The sequence below is a fragment of the Accipiter gentilis genome, chromosome 8, assembly GCF_929443795.1.
Source record: "Accipiter gentilis chromosome 8, bAccGen1.1, whole genome shotgun sequence".
In the NCBI taxonomy this organism is placed as follows: domain Eukaryota; kingdom Metazoa; phylum Chordata; class Aves; order Accipitriformes; family Accipitridae; genus Astur; species Astur gentilis.
Window position 1 is genome coordinate 34,867,747 of NC_064887.1, and position 23,127 is coordinate 34,890,873.

Sequence of the window (23,127 nt, forward strand, 5' to 3'; positions counted from 1 at the left end):
CCAACTGGGTGTCGGTGTCAAGCAGGAGCTTTCCTACAAAGGTCCAGAGAAGGAAAGTTAGGAAACTCAGGGCTAGGCAGCTGGAAAAGCCCCTTATCACGGTGTTGAATTGTGCCAATGTGGTGTGTCGTGTGGACACTGAGGCTTTTGGTGATGGTGTGATGCTGAAAGCAGCCTGGGGATGCAGCAAGGTAGCACCGCTCTGGCCTGCAAGGCAGCCACTGGCAGGAGGACCACAGGGTGGCTGGTGGGATGCCCAGCCCGTGCCCTCGTCCATGCTCGGTGCTTGTGTGTGCCGGGACTGCGCAAGGCAGCTGTTCCCGCACCCGCCGAATTGGATGCAGTTGTCTAGGGCTCTTCCCAGGCGCCGGCTGGCATTTCGACTGTTTGTTTATCATTAATAGGGTTTGTACTGGGGAAGGATGCAAGTGGGTGGGTGGCCTAATTGGCAATGGAGATGCTCTCGTGGCGTGCCAGATACCTAGGGAAAAGCGCGACTGCTCAGCTCCCTGGAGGGCTGAGTGAGGTGAGTGGAGGCAGCAAGCTGGGCTCTGCCACCCAATGGCAAGGCCACCACGCATGTCCTCCTGCCTGGCCACGGCCACAGACATCCTCTGTGGCATGGTGGATGCAGTACCTCGGCCGTGGTGAGGCATCCTCTTGCCAAAGCTGCTGCCGGAGCTGCGGACGGGTGCGACGCAAGGCGGGAGAAGGTACTTCTACAAGCAAACAATGCACGTCCTTGAGTGCAATAAGAAGGGCTTCATTCCCTGCTTTGCTTGCTTAGTTTTTATTGTTTTTGACACTTCTCAGAATCCTCTTGGGCTGGAAGAGAGCACTTGGCTCTGCTGTGGGAGGGGAAGGGTGACCTTTCCATCCGCCAGCCTTGGAGCTGGATGAGCAGGCAGGGTCTGGCTGGATCCCCCTGCACAGCCCATGGCTGGGATGAGCCGGGAGGAGAAGGTCACTCTGGGGATGAGCCCCATGGAAACACCTCCATGTGAAGGAAACCTTTCCCCAGAGTTACGGCACTGCTTTGGGGGGAAGACAGGCAGCCGTGCCCAGTTAGATGAAATCATGGTCACTGTTAATTCGGGGCACAGCAGCGAGTGGCGAGCCCTGGCAGCCTGCTTGCAGAAACCTAGACCCACATTGCTTGCAAACTGCACCATCTGCATGGGCGAGTAACGAGGTCCGCTCAGGATTTTCAGCCTTTTCAAAGTTCACACTCAGGAGCTGCTGCAGAACTGCCTCTCTGCCCTCGCTTCATCTTGGCAGCGGTTTTCTTTGGGGAAATGATCAAACACCCGAGGCAGGTCCTGAATCTGAAGAGGCTGCAGCAGGACATTTGTATGTTTAACTTGCCACCATGAGAAGTTTGCCGGAGCCCAGATTTAGCAATCTTCTGGTAGCAATGCGCATCTCTCCCAACAGTCATTCCCCAACTGTTAAGCTGAGGCATGACCTCCGTGATGTAAACAGCCTGGATCCATCTGCTCCTAAGCACAAAGTATGTGGGAGAGGAAAAGAAATGATTTCCATCATACCGAGGCTCCTCAGTTTTTCTCTCTAAATACTAACACGCACACATGTACTGGAATTGCATGCAACGCTATTAAGAGGAGATGGAGTCGCTCCAGGCAGGGGCTTGGAAAGCCAGTTCTTCTGGGGCTTTGGCATTTATTACTGTGTCTATTAACTTTCCCCCTCCATGGGTGCAATTACAGATCAATTAATTCTAACTGAAAGCAGGAAAGAAAAAAAAAATTTGGCCCTGTTCCTTTTTGAGAGCAGGTATGAAGCCCAAGGAGATGTGACTGCTCAGCTTTTAAAGCTACAGAAGCTACCGAAATAATCCTGGCAGCAGAGAGTCAGTGGGAGCAAGTGAGGATGGAGCATCAGCTAAAATGCCTTGTTTTCTGCCACGTGGCAGCTGGTGGATTTGGGAGCTTGGGAAGATGCTGAGACTCATATCAAGTCTTGCAAGCTGCTGACCTGTGGCCTGAGGTTGGTGTCATCCAGCACCCTGCTGTGGTGGGGCAGGGTGTACACGCAGCTCTGCACCTCTTCCCAGGGAAAACAGCTGTAATTCACAGAGAGATTCGCATGCTGCAGGAGGAGCAGGAGGGGTGGACAGGACCTCCTCCCACCTGCGGCTGATGGTCCGTTGCGTGCAGTGCCCTGTGGTCAGTTAGCTCTGAGTCAGAGGGATGCAGAAGTTGCATGTGCCCTGTGCTGGAGATTTGCAAAGGTCTGCTCTCCCTTCTTTGTGGATTATTTTTTTTTTTTTTTGGCTCAGCAGTTTCCCATGTAGAAGAATTTGGATCTGTGTTCAGGCTGCATCTCCAGAGCAGCAGAGACCTGGTAAGGGCCATGCTGCCTCATCCCTGCCACCTGTGGCATGTGTGGTGCTGCAGTGGCAGTAATGCCATCCCAGTAATGACCACAGCTCACCACCGGTCCTTTCCTAACCACTGCAGAGGTCCTGCCTGCTTTGCCCCTCCTGGCATGAAGATGGCTTATGTCTATCTTGTTGCTGGGAGCAAGAAGATGAAAGAGTGAAGATAAAAAATAAGCCGTGCTTGGAGGTATAACGTTGAGAACTCATGTGGAGTTTCTGATACCAGATGGGATGTGTTTTGACTCTTCCATCTCCCTTTCCCCAGCCCCTGCAGATAAAATCTGGTGTGCAATTGTCCTCCACCATTCATTGCAGCATCTGTCCTCCTATTGAGGGCTGGTAGACTCCTTTCCCCTAACTGGTCTCATATTTCCAGCCCCTTTCCAGGGTGACAAAGCTACTATAATCACTGGTATTCGTGGTCTGCAGCAATAGCTGAGTGAGTGCAGAGTGGAAGGGGATGCTGCCTGACTTGGGAAGGCTGGGTCGTTGGGTCTGCCATGGAGAAGACCTCTGGAAGCTGCTGGCAGAGCAAGAAGTTGAGCACGATGGCAAGAAAAATGAAATCCATCTGCCTTGTACCAAACAAGAGAGTAATTTAAATCCTCCTAATTGCTTCCACTCATCCTGGTGATGTTAAGTCTTTTCTCCCTTTAAGTCTTTTCTGCCCCCCACCCCCAGCTCTTGCACTAAGCCTTTGAAAGAAACGACTAATGTTATAATTAAAGGATCAATTTGGCAAGATTTCTTTGTCTTAAGATCTTCTTTCTTTCAGGTTGGGTTAACGCTGCGTTCCCAGTCTCCGGAGAGTTTTCTTCAGCTCCTTCAGGAGCCTTCTGTACCATCTCTGAAATCTTTTCACTTCACTTAATTTGAATTTCTTTCCCATCCAATTTTGAGGCATAACAACCGATGAATAAAATTAAGTTTTATAGCAATTAATAATACGGGCGTTGAAGGAACAAGTGTACATTTTCAATGGAGGCAGGGGTTTTTTTGCTGGCTCTATGCAAAACCTGGGCCCCGTGTACTCAAGTTGGATCAGGTGGTTTGAAGCCAAAAACACTGGGAAGAGGATTAATGTCTCAGAGGTAGGTGGTTTGTGGATGGGAAAGTGGGGAGACATGTCTCCACAGTGCAGGAAGGCTTGTGGGGAGATTGTGAGGGACAGCAAGGTGCCAACAAACATGCCTGAGAAATACTGCATTGGAAGTGTGAAAGCTTGGAAGCATCGTTGTTGTTTTTTTTTCTTTAAAGGTTGTAGCATCTCAGGGAATGGCTCAGATGAGATGTAAAATGGCTGCGCCCGTTGTGTTTTTGGGGATTCACTACCTGGAACCACTTTTGAATGGAGGTGTGGGTGTAATGGGGAGGGGGGCTGTGATGCCTCCTGCCAGGTCCCCCAGCACCATCATGGGATGCACACTGGTTGGGTCACGTTTGGCAAGAAATGCCTTGTCGCTTTGTTCTGGGGAAGCTCTTGTGTCATCGACGTGGTATTTGAACATGAGTGAAGCAAAGGAGCCTTTGAGATCTTCATCTATATTCAGCAGCCAGGTGGGCATCCATATTCAATGAGTGCCTCTCTGCCTTGCTCCGCTGTACCACCTTTCTGCGGAGGGCCTCCAAGCCCTTTGCAAACAAGCTTCCTGACAAGAGACGCGCGTGTCTGGTGTGCCGTATCCCCTGGTGTTACAGGGAATAACGACTCCTCTTACAGCCAGCCGGACAGGATAAAAAAAAAATTCCACAACAAAGAGACGACTCAGTGACTTTCCCCTTTTATTTCTCTTTGCAAATTATTTGCCAGCATGTCTCAACTGCTTCAGATTTGCTCTTATTTGTGCCTCCTTGCAAATCTGCTCTGTGGACTGCCCATTGTCTGAGGACTGTGGGTGAAAAGGCTCATTTTTGATCCTCTTGACTTGGCAGATAGTTCTTGCTCACAGATTGCTTTTGGAGTTGTTTGTTCCAGATCGTTGTAATTTCCACCATCTTGGTTAATGGCAGCAATCGTGTGGCCATGGCTGCAGCTCTTTGACTTGGTGGATGGCTCTGGAGATGCCCAGTTCCTCCATGTCCAACTCCATCCTTGCAGGGGGGTGCTGGGCACTTCTGTTGGGTGAAGTAGACAGGATGCCCCAAATGAATCACGTAGCATTATCAGTTCTTTGTACAACGTAGGTGGCTGTTTGTTTGTTTTGCAGTGGCGGAGTGACATATCTAGCAGTTCCATTGTGGGCTTCACACTTGATGTTTGGTTCTGAATTCATTGTATTTGTGTGTTGAAGGTGTCTATTAGAGTGCTTGCAAGTTCCTGGGAAGTTAACATGATGAAATGTTGAAAATCGGTGATTTTTCTTCCATGCTGTAACTCACCTGCAGTACTGGCCATGAACCTTTCATGTGCGGTTTGCTGTCACTTGCAAACGGGGACTATAAAACTGTTCTCCGCTTACAGAGGATAAAAACTGGAGCATAGGAGGGAAGGGGAGGAGTGACATTTTCCCAGCGCTGCATGAGCCAGTGGGAGTGATTGCGAACAAAGCCCGGGGCTCTTGAAGCAGTGAAGCTGCACTGCTCATACCAGCCCTGCCTGATAAGAGTGGAATAAAATCCAGAGCTTCCATCTCTGCTTCTTGCTGCTGGGGCTACAAGACCCTCCATCACCTCTCTGTAGCTTTCTTGCAGCATGGGTTGACCATGCTATCACTGCCTTTGGCGCAACATTGCAAACAATAGAATTCTCTGAGCAGTGGGGACAGAGATGCAAACCTCAGTGTTGTTACCCTTGGAAAAATGTTGAAACTGAGACTCTACAACTGGAATGTCAGTGGCTTCCTTCTCCCGGTAATATTTATCCTCTTTGTCATTTATTTTTCTCTACTTCAAAACAATAAGCTCTCCAAACTGTTGGCTGCTCTGAGCCCAGCCCAAGCACCATTGAAAACCTGTCTTTTTTTTTTAAAGGTCACAGGAGGGTTGAGCTGAACACAAAGCAAGTGTCCATGCACGCTTTTCTCACTTTGATCATGGAATACTTCTTATTCTTGGAGAGCATGCATGAAGTGTGTGGGGAGGGGCTGATCCCACCCTGAAATGCAGAGGCTGGACTAGACACCTGCGTCTCTGCTAGGATCCATCGGTAAGGGACAGGCTTTGCAGCAAGGTACAGCTGATGCCCACCCGTGTTCCCAAGCGATGGGTGAGCCTGCTCTTGGATGAATGAGAGCCTGTTGACTGAAGCTAACTGTAGATGAGAAATAGGGGTTACTGGAGAGAAGAGGGGAAGTATTTAAAGTCCTTGCTGCTCTGTGGGCTGTGTTCCCCATCACCAGATGCAAAGTCTGAGTTCTCTTGTGTTTCTCACTGCTTTGAGTCATTTCAGTGTCTCCATTGCTGCTCTGACTCTCCATCAAACACCAGTTATTTGAATTCTTGAACTTCATCTTCATGGCTGCCCAAAGCTTGGACCCGAGAGATCCCATAACACAGCTGGCCAATGGTGACCCTGTCCCTGCTGCTTTGGGCCTTACATGGAGCCACGATGGCCCATATATCTTTGAGGGACTAGCTTATAAAAGGAGCTCTTTAGTCCTGGGTGTCTCAGCTTTGCTTCTGGTGGCTCCTCATCTGGAGCCCCTCTGTCCTCTCCCCACTTATGGAGACAGTTTCCCATTTGGGCTGCTTTCTCCCTGTGTATTCATGTTGTCATTGCCTGTCCCTTCTGCCTCTAGTTTTGTTCACTTCTGTTAGCGTGGCATGTCAATGCAAACTAGCATGATGAGGTCTTTCTGAATTGTTCATGCTGCTTGGTATCAATCCTGTCTAATACAAGCCCCTTTAGGACCTGGTAGAAGTGACAGACATCAGCAAGTACCTATAATACAATCTGATTTAAAACAGTCATAAAATCATAGAATCATATAATACCAGGTTGGAAGGGATCTCAAGGACCATCCGGTCCAACCTTTCTTGGCAAAAGCATGGTCTAGACAAGATGGCCCAGCACCCTGTCCAGCTGAATCTTAAAAGCGTCCAATGTTGGGAAACCCACCACTTCCCTGGGGAGATTATTGCAATGGCTGATTGTTCTAATTGTGAAAAATTTTCTTCTCGTGTCCAGTTGGAGTCTCCCCAGGATTAACTTGTACCCATTAGCCCCATCTTTTCCACGTGACTCCTTGTGAAAAGGGAGTGTTCATCTTCTTTGTAGCCACCCTTTAAATACTGGAACATGGTGATAAGGCCTCCCCTAAGCCTTCTATTCTTAAGGGTGAACAAACCCAGTTGTCTCAGCCTTTCCTCGTATGCCAGGCTTCCCAGTCCTTTGATCATCTTTGTGGCCCTTCTCTGGACCCTCTCCAGCCTGTCCACATCTTTTTTGTATAGTGGGGACCAAAACTGAACACAGTATTCCAGGTGTGGCCCGAAAAGCACTGAGTAGAGTGGGATAATGACTTCTTTATCTCTGCTGGTGATGCCCTTGTTGATGCAACCCAGAATCCTGTTGACTTGCTTTGCCACAGCAGCACGCGTTGTTCACTCATATTGAGCTTGTTGTCCACCAGGACTGCCAGGTCCCTTTCCACAGAGCTGCTCCCCAGCCAGGTAGATCCTAGCCTGTGCTGCTCTCCTGGATTATGTTTTCCCTTGACCCAAGGACCCAAGACCCCTTGTCCCAAGACCTTACCCTTGTCCTTGTTGAACTTCATAAGGTTCTTGTTAGCCCACTTTTCCAGCCTATCCAGGTCTTCCTGCAGGGTGGCTCTTACCTTCCGAAGTGTCCACTCCCCCACTTAGTTTTGTCTCATCAGCAAACTTCATCTGGGTACACTTGAACCCATCATCCAGATCACTTACAAAGATCTTAAACAGCGTTGGGCCCAACATTGATCCCTGGGGGAACCCACTTGTGACAGGTTGCCAGTTTGAAAAGGAGCTATTTACCACCGCCCTCTGGGTGCAGCCTGCCAGGCAGTTCCCCACCCACTGCACAGACCACTTGTCTAGACCGAAACGCATCAGCTTCTCTAGGAGAAGGCTGTGGGAAACCGTATTGAAAACCTTGGAGAAATCCAGGTAGACAATCACAAGCTTTCTCCAAGGTAGAAGGTAACCATCAGCATCTGCCCCCTCTTAAATGGGACAGTGATGTAATGGGTAATCTCAGGGCTGGTATCTCCCAGCTCCCTCCTGTTTTACCATTCGATGTCGCCAACAGCTTGTCAGCTTTTCATTCCCCAACTCGTGTGTCTGCCGGCACTCTATAAATGTGCTCTCTTTAGCATCATCAGCTGTACGCTCCGCTTCTTGCTGCAGCTTTGTCACAACACGGCGAACACGTAACTCTTGCCGAAGTACACAGGGATGATCAAAAGCTAATGACCACTGCTAAAAGGGAATACAAGAGATAGGATGTTTTGTGTTCCTTTTTTTTATTCTCCCTTGTCACCAGTTAGTGCTTCATGGGAAGAATTGTTTGAGACAGTCCAGCTTTGTTAAGGAATCTTAGAATCTTAGAATCATAGAATAGTTTGGGTTGGAAGGGACCTTTAAAGGTCACCTAGTCCAACCCCTGTGCAATGAGCAGGGACATCTTCAACTAGATGAGGTTGCTCAGAGCCCTGTCCAACCTGACCTTGAATCTTCTCTGACTACTTCTGGCAATTCAAGTGAACTGAAGCCAAGCAATTACCCTTATCCAAAAAACTTGTTGCCTCCTTCAAAGCAGACCTATGAAGCACATCTTCCCTCTGCAGAGCTTTTTGTACCCCTTTTGGACACCCTGCTTTAGCCTTTGCTGTTGGTTCAGTGCAATAGTCCCGGTCTGCAATGCCAGTTCTGCTGTGCCTGCTTGCCACCGTCTGTTTAAGTTGAAGCACCAGGTTACAGACTGCACAGTTAGTTCAACAGTCTTACTTTAGTTCCTTTACACCTCTTGGGTAAATACCATCTGATCCCCCAGGTTTGCAACTGTCTCATCCGTGTTTCCCAAACCGTCTGTTGTCAGTTCTGTCCCATAACCTTCTCTGACACCCTACTGGAGTCGAAGGCGGTTTTTCCTCAAATTGTGGTGCTCAAACCTGAAGCGGAGCCATGAGCTGAGACCCTGCGAGTGCTGAGGAAAGCAGCAGTATTACCTGATGTCTTACAGATGGTGTTCCTTGTTATACATCCCATTATATATGTTTTTTTCACAGCAGCATGGTACTGCTGCCTCATTGTCAGCATGTAATCCAGTACTTCTCCTCTTCCCACCCCATCCTTTCTGCTGCCTCATATCGTTTTCAGACGATATGTTTGGTAACTGGTTTGTTGGACGTGTCTTTAACGGTGGCAAAAGGTGACAAATTGATGGGTTTGAAGATGGCTGGCTTGTTGTTTCAAAGCATGGAAGACACAATATCGATGTGATCAGTGCTATATACCCACTCTGGACTCAAAGAAGCTCCAAAAGGAGAAAAGTGGGTTGCAGTATCTGTGATATTTTTTTTTTCTTAACTGTGTTTTTGGTTGTTGGTTTTCTTGTGGTTGAGGTTTTTTTTCGTTTGTTTTGGTTTGGTTTGGTTGGTTGGTTTTTGGGTTTTTTCTGTTTGTTTGAGTTTTGGGTTTTTTTTTTTTAGTTTTGGGTTTTTTTTGTTTTTTGGTGTTTTTTTTTCAAAAAACAAGGCCTGTTTTCAAGCTGAATGCTTTCACATGCATTCTTCTTCCATTAAAACCAGACCCGGGCTCTCCAGTCCTTTCAGCAGAGCGCAACAGTGTAGGAAAAGCATCGCTGCCCTGGTGTAAGCGAGGGTGGCGGCACCTGGGGAGGAAGGCGGCCGAGCACAGCGGTGTCCCCCAAGGTCTCTTGCCAGGAGCAGAGATGCTCTCAGGCTGCGCAAGGGGAATGCCAAGGCTGTAGAGGAGAATTTGCAGGCAGAGGAGGAGCGAACCATCTGTGCTCCAATTGCCCCGGCAGGCTGGGCACGGCGTGCGGATGGATGGTGCCCTTGCGTGCAGGAGGACAGATGGCAACGCTGCTCCCCAGCTCCCACCGCCACCTTCAGCGCTCGCCTCCATTGCTCGCTGCGTGCCTTTGGCTTTATGAGGCTGGATGGAGAAGGGCTGCAATGGCACAGGGTCGGCACGAGTGGAGCCCAGCTGTCGGGGGTGGATGTTTTCGTGCTGGAGGCACCAGGGTTTGGGGCCGGAAGACCCAGGTGCACAAGCAGAAGTGTTGCCGGTGGGGACCGTGCTATCTGCTGGGGTCCTCTGAGCCCCCCTGCAGGGACCCCATGGGGCAGCACAGCCCTGGGCTCTTTGCAAGGCAAAACTGGGCCATCCCTGTCGATGTAACCCAGACATGCCAGGGAGCAGAGCCCTTCAATGGGAAGCAGGCGCCTGGCTCTCCTGGCGATGCGATGCTGCCCTGCCTGTGACTTGGAGCCTTCCCAAGCGGCTGTCAGTCACCGTCGCTGGCCCTGTTCTCACTCACATACAGTATTATCTCTACCCGCTGCTGCAAATTGGCTCTGAGCAATCCTTGATCTGTCAGCATCGCCTACCCACTCTCAGATGTCACCAGCCCCCGCTGCTGCCCTGCTTGGTAACGTGTCTCTCTGAAATGTAATAATTCATTAAGTTGAGCTTAACTTTTTTTTTTTTCTCCCCCTCCCCTCTCTGCCACCTCTTACTCCTTCTAATGGACAAAAGCAATTAAGCTCCATTTAGGGATCAAGCGTGTGGGAAATGTCTCCCTCAGAGACTCTGCTGCAGCTGCACAGGCCTTGTCCCTGCATGCGTGTGGCACCAGCTTCTTGCAAATTAGGGCTCTGTGAGCAAATGGTTGGGTAGAGGGAAATGGTGTTTGATGAGGGGGATGCTGGAAAAGATGCTCCCATTCCTGCCTCTGGGGAGAGGTGATTTGAGGCTCGGCTGGTCCTCCTGGCTGGGTTTTGTTGTGGACACATGATGGTGGCTTCTCTTGCCATGCAGCAGAAGGAGGCATGAGCCTCAGCAGAAGAGGAGCTGGAAGACAGAGGGATGGGCAAGCAGGAGACAGCAGAGAGAGGCCAGGTTCTCAGCTGGTGTAAATCAGGGGAAGCTTTCCAGGTGCTCCTGGTTGCAGAATGTATCTGCAGGGTCTGGCTGGTAGAAGTTCTGCCAAGGTGCTGGCTGTCATGGGGTTACGGCCCATGGGGCAGAGGTTCAGCACACGGGAGGACCAGTGGACCAAACCAGAGGGAGGGAGGCAACTTTCCTGCTAACTCTGGCTGCAGATGGCATCTTCTCATTTCTCAACACCCCAAATTTCCTAACAAAGGCTGGTGAGAGGTGATGGCACAGCCAAAATGGTCCAGCCTTTCCTCCAGCTAGGGCAAGGAGGGTTTTTGGCATGGCATGCCCAAAACAGAGTGCGTTTTGCTGTTGGCTGTAGGAGGTCCTTCCTTCTCCCCCATCTCCTCCCGCCCTCCTTCCCTTCGCTTAGGCTGCTTTTCTCTTCCTTGCCTTTTGTTCTCTCCCCCTTCCCTGCCCTAGGAAGAAAGTCTCATTTCAGTCTGAAAGCCAGCGATGGAGGGGGAGAGTCATTTGATGCTTAATGCCGGAGCGGCAGGAAACTTCACCTTCCTGGGGTGGAATTAAAAATGCTTGAATTGTCTGGGGATCTTAAACAAGAGATGCAGGGAACATTCAGGGCTTTTCACACAAACATGTACATACACACACACGCGCGCGCGCGAAAGCCCACACAGCATTAAGGGTGTAATAGCCCAGCTGGGGTAATGCACTTGAACTCTTTCTGCAGCAGACAGACCAATTCTTTCAGTTCTTTTGACTATTTTTTTTTTTTTTTTTTTGAGGCTGGAGATTGCTGCTAGTCTCCAGGGAGAGAGACGTTTGTCTTGCAGAGAGAACAGTGCCATTTGTTCTTTGTAATCACGCTTCCCTCAGAGCTCCCTGGGACCGGGAGGAGGCTGAGGGCACGAGCTGGGTTCCTCTGTGCAGCTGGGACTCTGTGGTCACTGGGGCTTGAGGATGGGACCGGGAGCTGCAGCCAGCAGATTGCATCTCCCTGATGTTGTTGCAAGGAAGGAAAGGTGTGCTGGGAGGGCATCCTGAGTGAGAAATGCTCCCTGTGTGCAAATGTGATCATCAATAGAGGTAGAACGTGTGGGTTCAGATGCCCCAGGTACGTGGTGTGTGCGAGCATGGGGTATGGGACCTCCTGGAAGCAGGTCCAGCGGTGTTGTCTTACATGTTGGGTGGGAGGTTGCCTACAGTGCCACCCCTGTGTTTCCTGCCAAATATTTCCATTTCTCTGTTTCTGTGTGATGGCCTTTGCATACATGCTTAGGGCTTTGGGTGCTTCTTCATGCAGGGTGGGTGAAAAACCTGCAGGGCTCTTCTGCATATGGCCACAGTTGTGCGTAAACCAGAAGGCAGACTATGCTTACCAGCATGGTCTTGTGTTTTAACTGCATGTGAGAAGGTGTATATAGCCCTAGCTGCATATGGGTGTCCTTGCACACCTCTGGGCTGAGCTATAGGTGAAATCATACGTCTTATGTACTGAGGAGTGTGTTTATGTGTGTGCTTAGGGGTGCATGTGAGCACGTGGATGCTACTACATCTGTGCACCAGGTGTGTTAGAGGCTGTGTGAGCAGTGGGCACGGCATTAGCTCTTGCCAGTGTTGCTCAGCGTTTGACATGCCCTTGCCTGCACAGAGCCTGTGCAGTGCTGCCTGCCCTCCTGCCCACCGCAGAGCTGTGCCAAGCTGTTGTCTTTCTCTGGACTGGTCATCATACCTGGACAGTTTGCGTGAGGCACTAGAGTCCAGAGAAGGACAACAGAGATGTCTCAAGTCCTGGGAAAATACTCCAAGGAGGGGCTGGAAAGAAAAAGGATTCAGAGGAGGAGATAAAGGCAGGGGACAAGACCTGCCCTCTTCCATCCCCTTGTTGCCTCCCCACAGTGCCTGGTTTTTATTCCCTGGTGGGATACACAGAACCTGAGCTGGTTCTGGAGTCAGGTGGCACTGGGAGCATCCTCCCTGAACAGCAGTGGCTCCCAGCCGGGGCACACAGGCCTGAGCGACCGAGCAGCAGGTTTGCTCACGTGCATCCACACCTTTCCTCCTGCAAAGAAGCCTCTCCTCCTCTCTGATCATTCACCCATCCCCTGGCCATGCTTTGGCTGGGAATAGCCGTGCACCTCCCCACCATGAACCAGCAGCCCTTGACTTGTGTTCGCCCTTGGTCCCTGCCTCCCTTCCCGGCCCCGCGGTGCCCCAGGCCCCTGCGCACCCCACTGCCCCCCAGCTCTGCTCTCACCACCCCCCTCTGCCCTTCCCCAGGGAGTTTGCCAAAGAGCGCGAGCGAGTGGAGAACCGCCGAGCCTTCATGAAGCTGCGGCGCCAGCAGCAGATCGAGCGGGAGCTCAATGGATACCGGGCCTGGATAGACAAAGCGGGTAAAGGCTGGTGGGCTGGCGGGGCTCCCAGGGAGGGTGGCGGGTACTGAAGGGTGCTGGTCATGCAGAGTGGTGGGGATGGGAAAGGATGACCGAGCATCACCCAGTGCAACTCCAAAGTTGCACGAGTGCTCACATGGTGGTGTTGGGTGCATGGGTGAGCTCAGCCCCAAATGGTGTGGTGGCCCTGCCAGGCTGCAAGCAAGGACATGGCCAACAGCTGATGAAACCTCATGTTCTGTGGCAAGAAACTATCATATTTTAAACGAGGCATATTACATCTCCAGGGGAGGCTGTGAGCATCACGGCTGTGAACTTTGCTCTGCGATGATTTCCTTTCTTTTGATGTTTGCTGGAGTCCGCTGCAGTGGTGGACAATGGAAAAGTAGAGCAGTGAATGGTTTCAGTGGTTTTCCAGCTAAACCTGCTCCTGGAGCAGTCTGAAGGAGATGCACTCACCGGTTCCCATCTTGGGTCTCCTGGAACTGGGCAAGGGCTGGGGGTGGTGGAGGTTTCCATGCTTCCTGCTGACACCCAGCCAGGCACGACAGCCCGTGGGTGCTGGTCGCCAGACTGCCACAGCCTGTGTCATTGCTTGTCCCTCATGGGGATCAGGTCAGTGCATTCAGCTCTGGGAAGAGAAGATTTACACTTTCATCTAGCATTCAGACTTGAAAAAGGACAGGTATCTTGAAATGAGCCCTGAGCCCCAGACCTCAGCTTTGGTCCCGGGTTGGGATGTGGAGCCCCAGGCCTGTCTATGATGTTCAAGTTCTTTAGTGGGGTTAATTACAGTGGAGGAAGAAGGCTTGACTACAAGCGATTTTTCTTTCCGATGCAATGTGTGGTAGCTGCCACTTGCCACCCTCCAGAATTTGCTTTTGGACACTTAACCAATCAATACTCGATGAGTTTGCAACCTAGAGCAACGACCTCCAGGCTGGGCAAATTGCTTAGGTACAAGGCAGCGCGATCTGATGTGTTCAGCCAACGGTGTCTTGTCTCCTGATGCTGAACTGTGTGTTTTTTGTAGAGGAAGTCATGCTGGCTGAAGAGAATAAAAATGCTGGGACCTCAGCCTTAGAAGGTAAGATGAGTAATGCCCTGCCTAAAAATCTGCCTGCCCTTCCGCCTGCCTGCCTGTAGCTTCAAGTTGAAACCCTCCAGCTGTGATGGAAGGTCCGGGAATGCCCCAGTGGGGTCTGCAGTCCAAGGGAGGGGTGTGGGGAGGTGGATTGACAGCATAAGGCCTGAGAGAACATGGAGGCCAGGAGGTGTCTGGTCCCACCCAAGACGTAGCTCTGGACTAGGGCCACCTGGGTATCTCCCTGCTGTTACCAGACCTGAGTTAGCTAAGTACTGATCACCAGATTCTGGTCCAATGAGCTGGCTACGGGCAGAGTTGGGCCACCGTGGCTCCAACATCCATTTCTCTTCCTTTCCCAGTGCTCAGGCGAGCCACCATCAAAAGGAACCGGACAGATGCCATGAACCGTGACTCGAGTGATGAGCACTGTGTCGATATCTCCTCCGTGGGCGAGCGGAGGCTGGCGCAGAGAAGACCTCTTCATCCAACCTTGGGTCAGTGCAGTTTGGAGCTTGCTTCCCCAAAACCTCTGCCAGGGTCACACCCATCACCTGGAGACTGTCACAGATCAGCCATCTCTGCTAGTTTGGCAGCAAAGGGGGCAAACCACCTGCTGCCCCCTCTGCCGCATAAAAACTGTCTGGATGAGTCGTGTCCCACAAGAGCAGTGTCTGTGAGCCGTCTGTCCTGTCTCATGTTGCAGCGAAGGCTGGAGCACCCAACTCCTTCTCTCACCTTGACTGGAGCACCCAACTCCTTCTCCCCCCTCTTTTCCCTTAGGTAATCCCTTGAGTCACTCTGGCCTCAAAGGCGCCAGAGTGGACGGTGCCTCCTACTTACGGCACAAGGAGCGACTCCTGCGCATCTCCGTTCGCCACATGGTGAAATCCCAGGTCTTCTACTGGATTGTCTTGAGCCTGGTGGCTCTCAACACTGCCTGTGTGGCCATCGTCCATCACAACCAGCCAGCCTGGCTCACCCACTTCCTCTGTGAGTCTCTGGGCTTTGTGTAGGTGTGAGAGCACTGTGTGGGCACACAAAACCTCCTGCAACCTTCTTATCTCCAGCGGCCGGAGATTGCAGCGTGCCCTCGCTCCTTGCCCCAGGGCATGTGGGGATGAATCCCACCAGAGTCATGCTGGTATGGAGCTGGGTGGGGAATAACCTGAACTATGTTCACTGTTGATAACAAAGGACCGTGTACAGCCATTTAATTCCGCTTTGCCCTTGGCCCTGTGGCCACTGACGGCTGTCTCAGCCCTGTGAGCAAATGTAAAGGAATTTTACTGGCCTTATGCCCTTCAGGTCCAATGTGTTGGTTGAGAGAGAGAAACAGACTGCAGGTCTCAGTTGGGTTTATCGTAAAATCATGAACAGTGGTGATGGAAAACTTGCTGGAGATCCATCTTTGAATGCCTACAAGCAATCGCTGGAAAGGCATAAGTTTGCAGGGATGCTGGTGGTCATGGAAGAGCTATTTGGTTAAAGTTTTGGCGCAGAGCATGGCATGCAAATCCCAAGCTTGCAACCAGTTACTGGAACATGCCCAGGCCCACTGTGGGCCATGGTACAAGGTCAGGTCTTGGAGGCAGTACAACCCTGTCTATTCTAGCATGGTGCTAACTACAGAGCAGTGTCGTCAACCCCATGGCAGCCGTGTGTTACTCCTGAGCTGCTGCAACAGGGACACTGCTGCTTTCTCAGCTGTGTTATTCATACTCACCTTGAAAATGTCCCTGTCAAGCACCGGGCCTGCCCATATCTGTATTAGCATGCTCAGTCCTGCTGGGATCCCAGCATGCCATGGTGTGGTATGGCAGCTGGTCATGGTGAGAAGCATCTTTTGGACAAGGTGAAGAGCCAGACTCTTGCCTGCTAACATTCATGAAATAGCTGGAAAAGCTTTTCACTGGCTCTTGGCTGTTCGGCTCAGTTACCCTGGCCAAGTTCCAGCCGTGCAATGATTTAAACCCAGGTTGCTAATATTCCCCTACAGTGTCATGTGGTTAGTGTCTTTGCAGATGCCTTGACCACTGTCCTATAATGCTAAAGAGCTGCTCTGCTCCATGCTGGCCATCTCTGGTCCTCTCAAAGCCCTGGGACACTGTGGTGCACCTACTCTGAAAGATGAGCTTGTGGGGTTGGTGCTCTATTATATACAATTTAGGTCCTTGCAGACAAGGTTCCCTCATCCCATACACTGGCCTGAGAGAGCTGGGGGAAGAAGTGTGGTCCTAACTTGTCCCATCTCTGCAGTGTGCTATGTGGGCTATGGGTGGATGCATGCAGGATGCTCCTCACAGCTCAGCACCCTGAGGGTAGTGCATCGGGGTTTTCTCTTTCAGACTATGCAGAGTTCCTGTTTCTTGGGCTCTTCCTCCTGGAGATGTCCTTAAAGATGTACGGGATGGGGCCACGCCTTTACTTCCATTCTTCCTTCAACTGCTTTGACTGTGGGGTAAGTAGCCTCAGACACGCTGTGGGTGTGTGGGGAGATGTTTGGCAGGTGTCTGCAGTGCAAGACACCAAGGGGGAGAAGAATGGACGGCCCGTGGAGTGGGCAAGGGAACCCTTTCTGCCAGGACAGCCTGCCCATGCCAGACAGAGACATCAGGTCTTAGGCAGGGTGTTGGGTGCCTCATCTTCAGGCACGTGAGGGTTTCCTGCAACAGCCCATCCTGAGCCTGTCTTTGACTCGTGGTTGTGTCTGCTTCTCAGGTCACAGTAGGAAGCATCTTTGAAGTGGTTTGGGCTATCTTCAGGCCAGGAACCTCTTTTGGGATCAGTGTCCTACGAGCCCTTCGTCTCCTGCGAATATTTAAAATAACCAAGTATGTACCAACTGTCTGTGCCTGTCAGCCTTCATCTCAGGCTGTGGCTGCAGCCCAGGTCCAGTCACTCCTGCTCTCCTGTTAGCATCACTGGGAGTGCTCCAGCACTGTCTCTGTTTTCTAGGTACTGGGCATCCCTGAGGAATTTGGTGGTCTCGCTGATGAGCTCCATGAAGTCTATTATCAGCCTGCTCTTCCTCCTCTTCCTCTTCATTGTAGTCTTTGCCCTGCTGGGAATGCAGCTCTTTGGAGGCAGGTAGGTTGTTTTAACTCTGGGGAAAAGGAATTTCTTTGCCTTAAAGCCCTCTTATGTGCCTAGGAACACTGTACCCTTGCCCCTCAGCCTGCTGCTAACAGTGGTACCTCTCCCATACAAAAGTCCCTGCTTGGGCAGGTGCCTCGGGCTGTGTGGGTCCTTCTGGCCAGGACACCTTTTGGATTCTGGCACCAAATGCTCAGGAGACCTTCCTTAAAGTGGGGAAAAGTCCTCCTAAGCACAAGAGAGCTGATAGCACAGCAGTCAGGGATTTGATCATGTTGGTACTCCAGCCCATTTATGTCCTCCCGGTTCCACTTCCAGGTTTAACTTCATCGATGGGACGCCATCAGCCAACTTTGACACTTTCCCTGCAGCCATCATGACAGTGTTCCAGGTAGGAGCTGGGCTGCAAGGGGATACAATCAAAGCGATTTGGGACTCTCTGCTTACTCCCCTCCTGGCTGGAAGGGGCTCTTTAAAACAAATGAGTTGCCCTCCAACAGCTGTTGGGATATAACTCAATTCCTCCCTCTCCTCCCATATAACAAAGCAGACGACAAGAGATGGAAACTCTTCCACCTCCGTTATGCAAGGTGGAAGAGTTTTAAAACTCTTCTGAGGAGACCTAAATCCTCAGCAGTGTCCAGCATCATCTCCCTCAAGTGCCACAGCTGTAGAGCTGGGTTACCCACTCCACAGGGTCTATGTGCTTGGCTCCTGCGCATTGGTGGGATAGATCAAGGGGGCTCTCCAGGGGACAAGAAGGTGTGGGTGACAGAGCTGATGGCTTGCTTTCCTACAGATCCTGACAGGTGAGGACTGGAACGAGGTGATGTACAACGGCATCCGCTCCCAGGGAGGTGTTCGCTCAGGCATGTGGTCCTCCATCTATTTCATCGTCCTCACTTTGTTTGGAAACTGTATCCACCTGGCTGCTGTGCTTTTAGTGGAGACAACCCCATCTCATCTCCTTCTCTGGGGGCACCCCCTCCCCACGCACCGCTTCTTCCTCTTCTCCCAATTGAGGGAGTCCCGTCACACGTGTGGCAGCCCTGGATATCCCAAACGCAGAGAAGGAGCTCTCTGGAGATGCATTGAGGGCTGTATATATGGGATGGGTGAGACGTTTGTCCCTTTGGCTGCTCCTGACTGAGCTGGTGAGGAGCTGTCGGGGCCACCCTCCCTTGGTGGCTGTAGACACCCGTGTCCTTAACATATGCCTTGTGCATCCTTAGCTGCTCACAGATACTCTGCTGAACGTGTTCTTGGCCATTGCGGTGGACAACCTGGCCAATGCTCAGGAGCTCACCAAGGTACGTTCTGGTTGCTTCTCTTTCTTCTCTTGCTGGTGTGAAGATAGTGAAGGATGGGGCCAGCAGGAAAGGTACTGGGAGCACCACCTGTGACTGTCCTCACTCCGGAACTGGGCCCACCTTGTCCCTTAGCTCAGCCTGCCTTGAAAAAGAGGTCCGGTCAAATTGGAAATGGGGTCTCTTCCTCCAGGAGGATACACAGGGTGGTCCCCTGAAACACAAACCCATATCACTGGGCAAAGCCAGTTAGACTTTGATTCAGGAAAGTTCTTAAACCTGCCAATCTCGTGTCTCTCCAGAAACACCCCCACTTCCCATCAAGTGTGCCTTAACTGTTTCTCCACTTAAGCTCCCCAGTTTTGTTTGCCTCTGGTCAGATCGAGATAACCCTCCTCTATCTGATAGGGTCTGACACAGGGATGGTTATTTGCCCGAGCACTCTGGAGATGTGGTGTGGGAAGCGCTTTCCAGTGATGTCAGTATTTATTCCCCATCTGTCCACAGGGCAGTGGACACGATTTAGGATGCAATTTAGGATAGTCCTTGAGAGGTTATTGGGCTTAGCTTGTTTTTAAGACTGTGCAGGGAAATATTTGGGGAATGCTAAATTGTTGGGGCACCATCTGGATAACGGTGAGTAGGCGAGAGCTGCAAGGGTCATTGCTGCTCCTTGGAGGGGACCAGCGATCCTGTGGTGCCCGTTTTTTTGCAGAGCCAATGCCTGTTACTCAGGTCCTTGGAGTTTACCGAGAGGCTTCCATGCTGGTGTAAATCTGACCTGTTAGCAGTGAACGAAATGGGGCATGGTGCTCATTTGCCTGAGGGGTGCGTGTGGGGGTCCCTGCCCTTCCTCAGTGGGTGCAGGTGGCACTTGCAGGGGCTGCTGGCTGCTGCTGGGGTGGAGGGGGGTGGGAGAGCCCCGTGCCATACCAGCAGCATCAATTAAGGGAGCACTGAGTTTTTGAAAAGGCTGAATGCACGCTAATGACTCCTAATGACATTTTTTGCTCTGGAGACACAACCATACTCATTAAAGCAATACGGTCTCTGCTGGGGTCATTCATGGATGCCTTGCCTCCCACTCCATCGGGGGGATGCCTGTCTCGCCCCTGTGGCTGTGAAGAAGGGAAGGCTGAGCTGGTCTACGCCGTCTGGGGCTGTTCTAGCGTGCACAGCCCGGCTCTTGCCTGGAGTGGGCTGGGTTCACTTATTTCAGTAGCGCTGACGCCTTCAGTAAGATCTGGCGTAGTGGGGAAGTTGCGTACCCATAGCACAAGGAAAATAAAGACTGTCTCTGGAAATACAGGTCCCCCTTTCTCCCACACGCCTTGGCATCCAAGATACCCCCACATATCCTTCACTCCTTCTGATGGCTGCACCTTCCCTTGAAACCCCAGAATCCCACTAAGCAACTCCCCTTTTTCCTCCACAGGATGAGCAGGAGGAAGAGGAGGCCTTTAACCAGAAGCACGCCCTTCAGAAAGCCAAAGAAGTCAGCCCCATGTCTGCCCCAAACATGCCTGCTATCGAGTGAGTGACCCCCCCCACCACAACCCCGGTGCCCCCTCCCTGAGCCCAGTAGGGCTTCTTAGCAGGGTGGATGGAGAGCTGAAACAGAGCCTGGCACAGCTGGTTACGGGGCTGCCACAAGAAAAAGAGGTCCCTCCCTCTCCGGGTGTCTTTCTGAGGATGGACGGAGATCTAGGAGCGTGCTCCCCCTGAGCAGCAGTGCCTTCGGAGAGGTGCCGGAGCAGGGATCAGGTCACCCCGCGGGACCTGGGGTGGCCCACCTCTGCCCCAAGCAGCAGCTTCAGTGCTTGGGCATGGCAGAAATACACGAAAAGAGGCTTTCTGTCCCAAAAGTACAGCTCAAACGCTGCAGGCTGCTGCTAGGGGTGGGGAAGGAGGCTGGGGAGGAGGAAGGTATCTCAAGTTTTTCTTGAGGAGGGGTGATATTTGTTCCCAGGGAGTGTTTCTTCATGGCAGAGCTGCGGGAGAGCAGCCAGGGCTGGGGGAGAAGGGATCAGCAGTGTCACAAGTCTCCCCCGGGCTCCTTCACTGGTAGCGAATGCAGTTATGAGAGATGGAGCAGGCTTGCAAAAACACATTTGATTGTACAGAAATTTGATTTGGGCAAGGAAAAAAGCCCCAAGCCACATAATCCCCTGGCATGGTGTTAAGGAGCCTTGTGTCTGCGTTTCAGCAGAAGAAAATTCTGTTTTTTCCTTTCTAGACGCCTTTTTTCCCTTTATTTTGCGGCATCATATGGTCTAAATCACATAAAACTTTCAAAGTCAACATTGGAACGAGGCGTTTTGATTTGTTTCCCAAAACAGTACATTTCAGTATGGCTGAAAGGATTTTTTTTTCTTTTTTTTTATAGAATCCCTTCCCAGGGAATTTTAGGTTTCATTATGCTTTGAAACCCAGCCAAGCTTATACACGGCAGAATCTCTTGCAGATTTGCCGAGAGAAACCGCTGTCTTCAGGCGAGCACTGATCTGGGGGGGTTGGAGGCAGCATTAGGAATGGTCCCCTCCCTGGCTTGGCAGCGGTGGGATGCGATGGCTGCATGTGTCACCCGTGGTTTTAGGGGCAGCAGGAGCTGGGGCTACTTATAAGCCCTGCCTGGTCTCCCAGCAGCTGCAGATATCGCTCCGGTTTGGGGGTGATGGGATGTTTGTAATAAATCTGTGCCTGGCCAAGTACTGGCGGGGGGGCTTATGGGAGAGGTGGTAGAGTCTGTGTGTTGTGACTGTCTCTGGCTACCAGTGGGAATATGTTGGACAAAGCAAGGGAATAGAGGGATTTAGGCTGCAGAAGAGGCTGGAGGATGGACAGATAGGAGAGAGGAAGAGCGGGAGATGGACTATATTAGGGCACTAAAGGATTTGCCCACACTGCACATCCCTGCTAGAGTTTTCTAGCCATTGTCAGATATAGCTGGTTAGGAAAACAGATCTCTTTAACCTTTGGTTGTTGTAGCGGCATTGAAATGGGAAGGTATTGATATTCTCAGATCTTTTTTCCAGCTCCTCCCCCTCATCAGGATGGATAGTGTCAGGGGCAGGGAAGAGAGTGTGATGCCATGGGGGCAACCATCTCCAGCATCAGGTCTGATGTGCTTTTGGCGGTGCTACGTCGATGCCAGCAGGTGGGGAGGGATGGTGGGGACATCACAGCGAGGGACAAGCCAGAGCAGAGTCGGTGCTGAAGGGCTGTTGGAAACTCAGAGCGGTGAAGCCGAGCCGGTCTCAGTGTTTGGGTGTGCGCAGACACAGATGGCTTCATTTCTATGTGGGTACTCAGCGCAGGCAGGTTTGGTACACGCGTTCCTGCCTGCAGAGAGGTCCGGTGGTGCTCGGGGATGAGTGCTCCCACGTGGCCAGGTTGGTGTGGGCGGCTGCGGTGCCGGTCGGAGTATTGTATTTGTACATGGGTGCCGTTGGTGCAGATGGCTCGGAGCTGTTTGACGAGTGGGTGGCCAGATGGACGCATGCGGATGCTGTCATGTGTTGGTGCCTAACGTGGTGCGTGGATGCGTTTGAAGGCTCGGCCACTTGCTGCGGGGATGGCGGCCGGCACCTGCAACTCACTCTCTGCCTTGAGCGTGGCACTGGGCTGTTCCCGTGCATGTGGCCATAAGGAGGCCGTAATGAGGCAATCGCCAGCGTGACTCACCCAGGGGGCTGAGGGTATTGGTGCACTCGCGGGATGGCAGCGAGATGCACCCTGTCTCACCGGTGTGAGTTCTGCGTGCACATCGGTGCTTGGTCCCGTGTGGCTGAAGTATATTTGCTTGCATGTCCTGCACACACACATGGCAATTGGAAAGAGAAAACCCTGTAAATCACTGCATGCACATTTGCATATGCTCGTGGCTGTTTGCTTGGAGCTGTGCGTATCTGAATCGTTTCTGGGCTGATACAAAGGATAAAGCCTTGAATCTCCCCAGCTGCCTGAAGTCGGTGGGGGTCAAGGGCACTGGCGGCCCTGTTAAGCTTCTCTGTGTCAGGGCTGCTAAGATGACAGGGGGTCTGTGGCATCTCAGCCCTGGGCTTTGCCTTGCTTTTACTGGGGAGCTTCACGTTCCCCTCTGTGGTCTCAGGACAGCATCTACCCATGGCGACGGCTCTGAGCAGCTTGGGGCTGGCCTGACGCATCGCTTCCTCTTTCAAATTGCCACGTGTTGTTTGGGAGAAGTGAATTTGGAGCAGTTTGAAAGAGCTGTTAAATATCCAAGGAGGTTCCGGGGCCTCTGAGGGGCTGCAGCCTGCACTGCTCTCCCCGTGCTGCTGCTGCACGGCTGGCCGCCGCAGGGAAGGCTCCGTGGCCCCCCCCCCCCCGAAAAGAATCGCCGCGCGTGAGTGTGAGTGTGAGTGCAGGCAGCCTTGCAGGCAGCTCGTTGCCGGTGTGCAAGCACATACGTGCAGGGGGTTCACCGCTGGCTGCTGCACTCCGGCATGCCGGCAGCCGATAGGCAAAGAGCTGCCGGCTGCCCGGGGTGGGGGGGCCACCTCTCTGTATTGCCCACACGAGTCAAAAGAGGGGTGAAGGGGGGATTGAACCCGTTTGTTTTTCCTCCCCAGAAGAGACAGGCGAAGGAGACACCACATGTCGATGTGGGAGCCACGCAGCAGCCACCTGTATGTGGGCCGTGGGGTCGCGTGTCGTCTGTGGCTCCTGTGCTTTCTGTGCGTCCGTGGGGCCGGGGCGCACACCGCTCCCCTCCGACCTCCTCGGCTGGAGGCTGGGGGTCGTGTGTGTGTGTGTGTGCGC

At 52.1% G+C, this 23,127-nt stretch overlaps 1 protein-coding gene across 1 annotated transcript in view; it reads left to right on the forward strand.

Moving 5' to 3' along the window:
- The window catches only part of CACNA1E (calcium voltage-gated channel subunit alpha1 E), a 97,266-nt gene that overhangs the window by 38,250 nt on the left and 35,889 nt on the right, over window positions 1-23,127 (forward strand). The window contains exons 8-18 of the mRNA XM_049809146.1: window positions 12,743-12,858; window positions 13,892-13,945; window positions 14,305-14,439; window positions 14,726-14,935; window positions 16,291-16,403; window positions 16,664-16,776; window positions 16,901-17,032; window positions 17,357-17,429; window positions 17,838-17,955; window positions 18,281-18,348; window positions 19,781-19,878. Coding sequence (XP_049665103.1) covers window positions 12,743-12,858; window positions 13,892-13,945; window positions 14,305-14,439; window positions 14,726-14,935; window positions 16,291-16,403; window positions 16,664-16,776; window positions 16,901-17,032; window positions 17,357-17,429; window positions 17,838-17,955; window positions 18,281-18,348; window positions 19,781-19,878 — 1,230 coding nt within the window. The remainder of the gene's footprint in view (window positions 1-12,742; window positions 12,859-13,891; window positions 13,946-14,304; window positions 14,440-14,725; window positions 14,936-16,290; window positions 16,404-16,663; window positions 16,777-16,900; window positions 17,033-17,356; window positions 17,430-17,837; window positions 17,956-18,280; window positions 18,349-19,780; window positions 19,879-23,127) is intronic.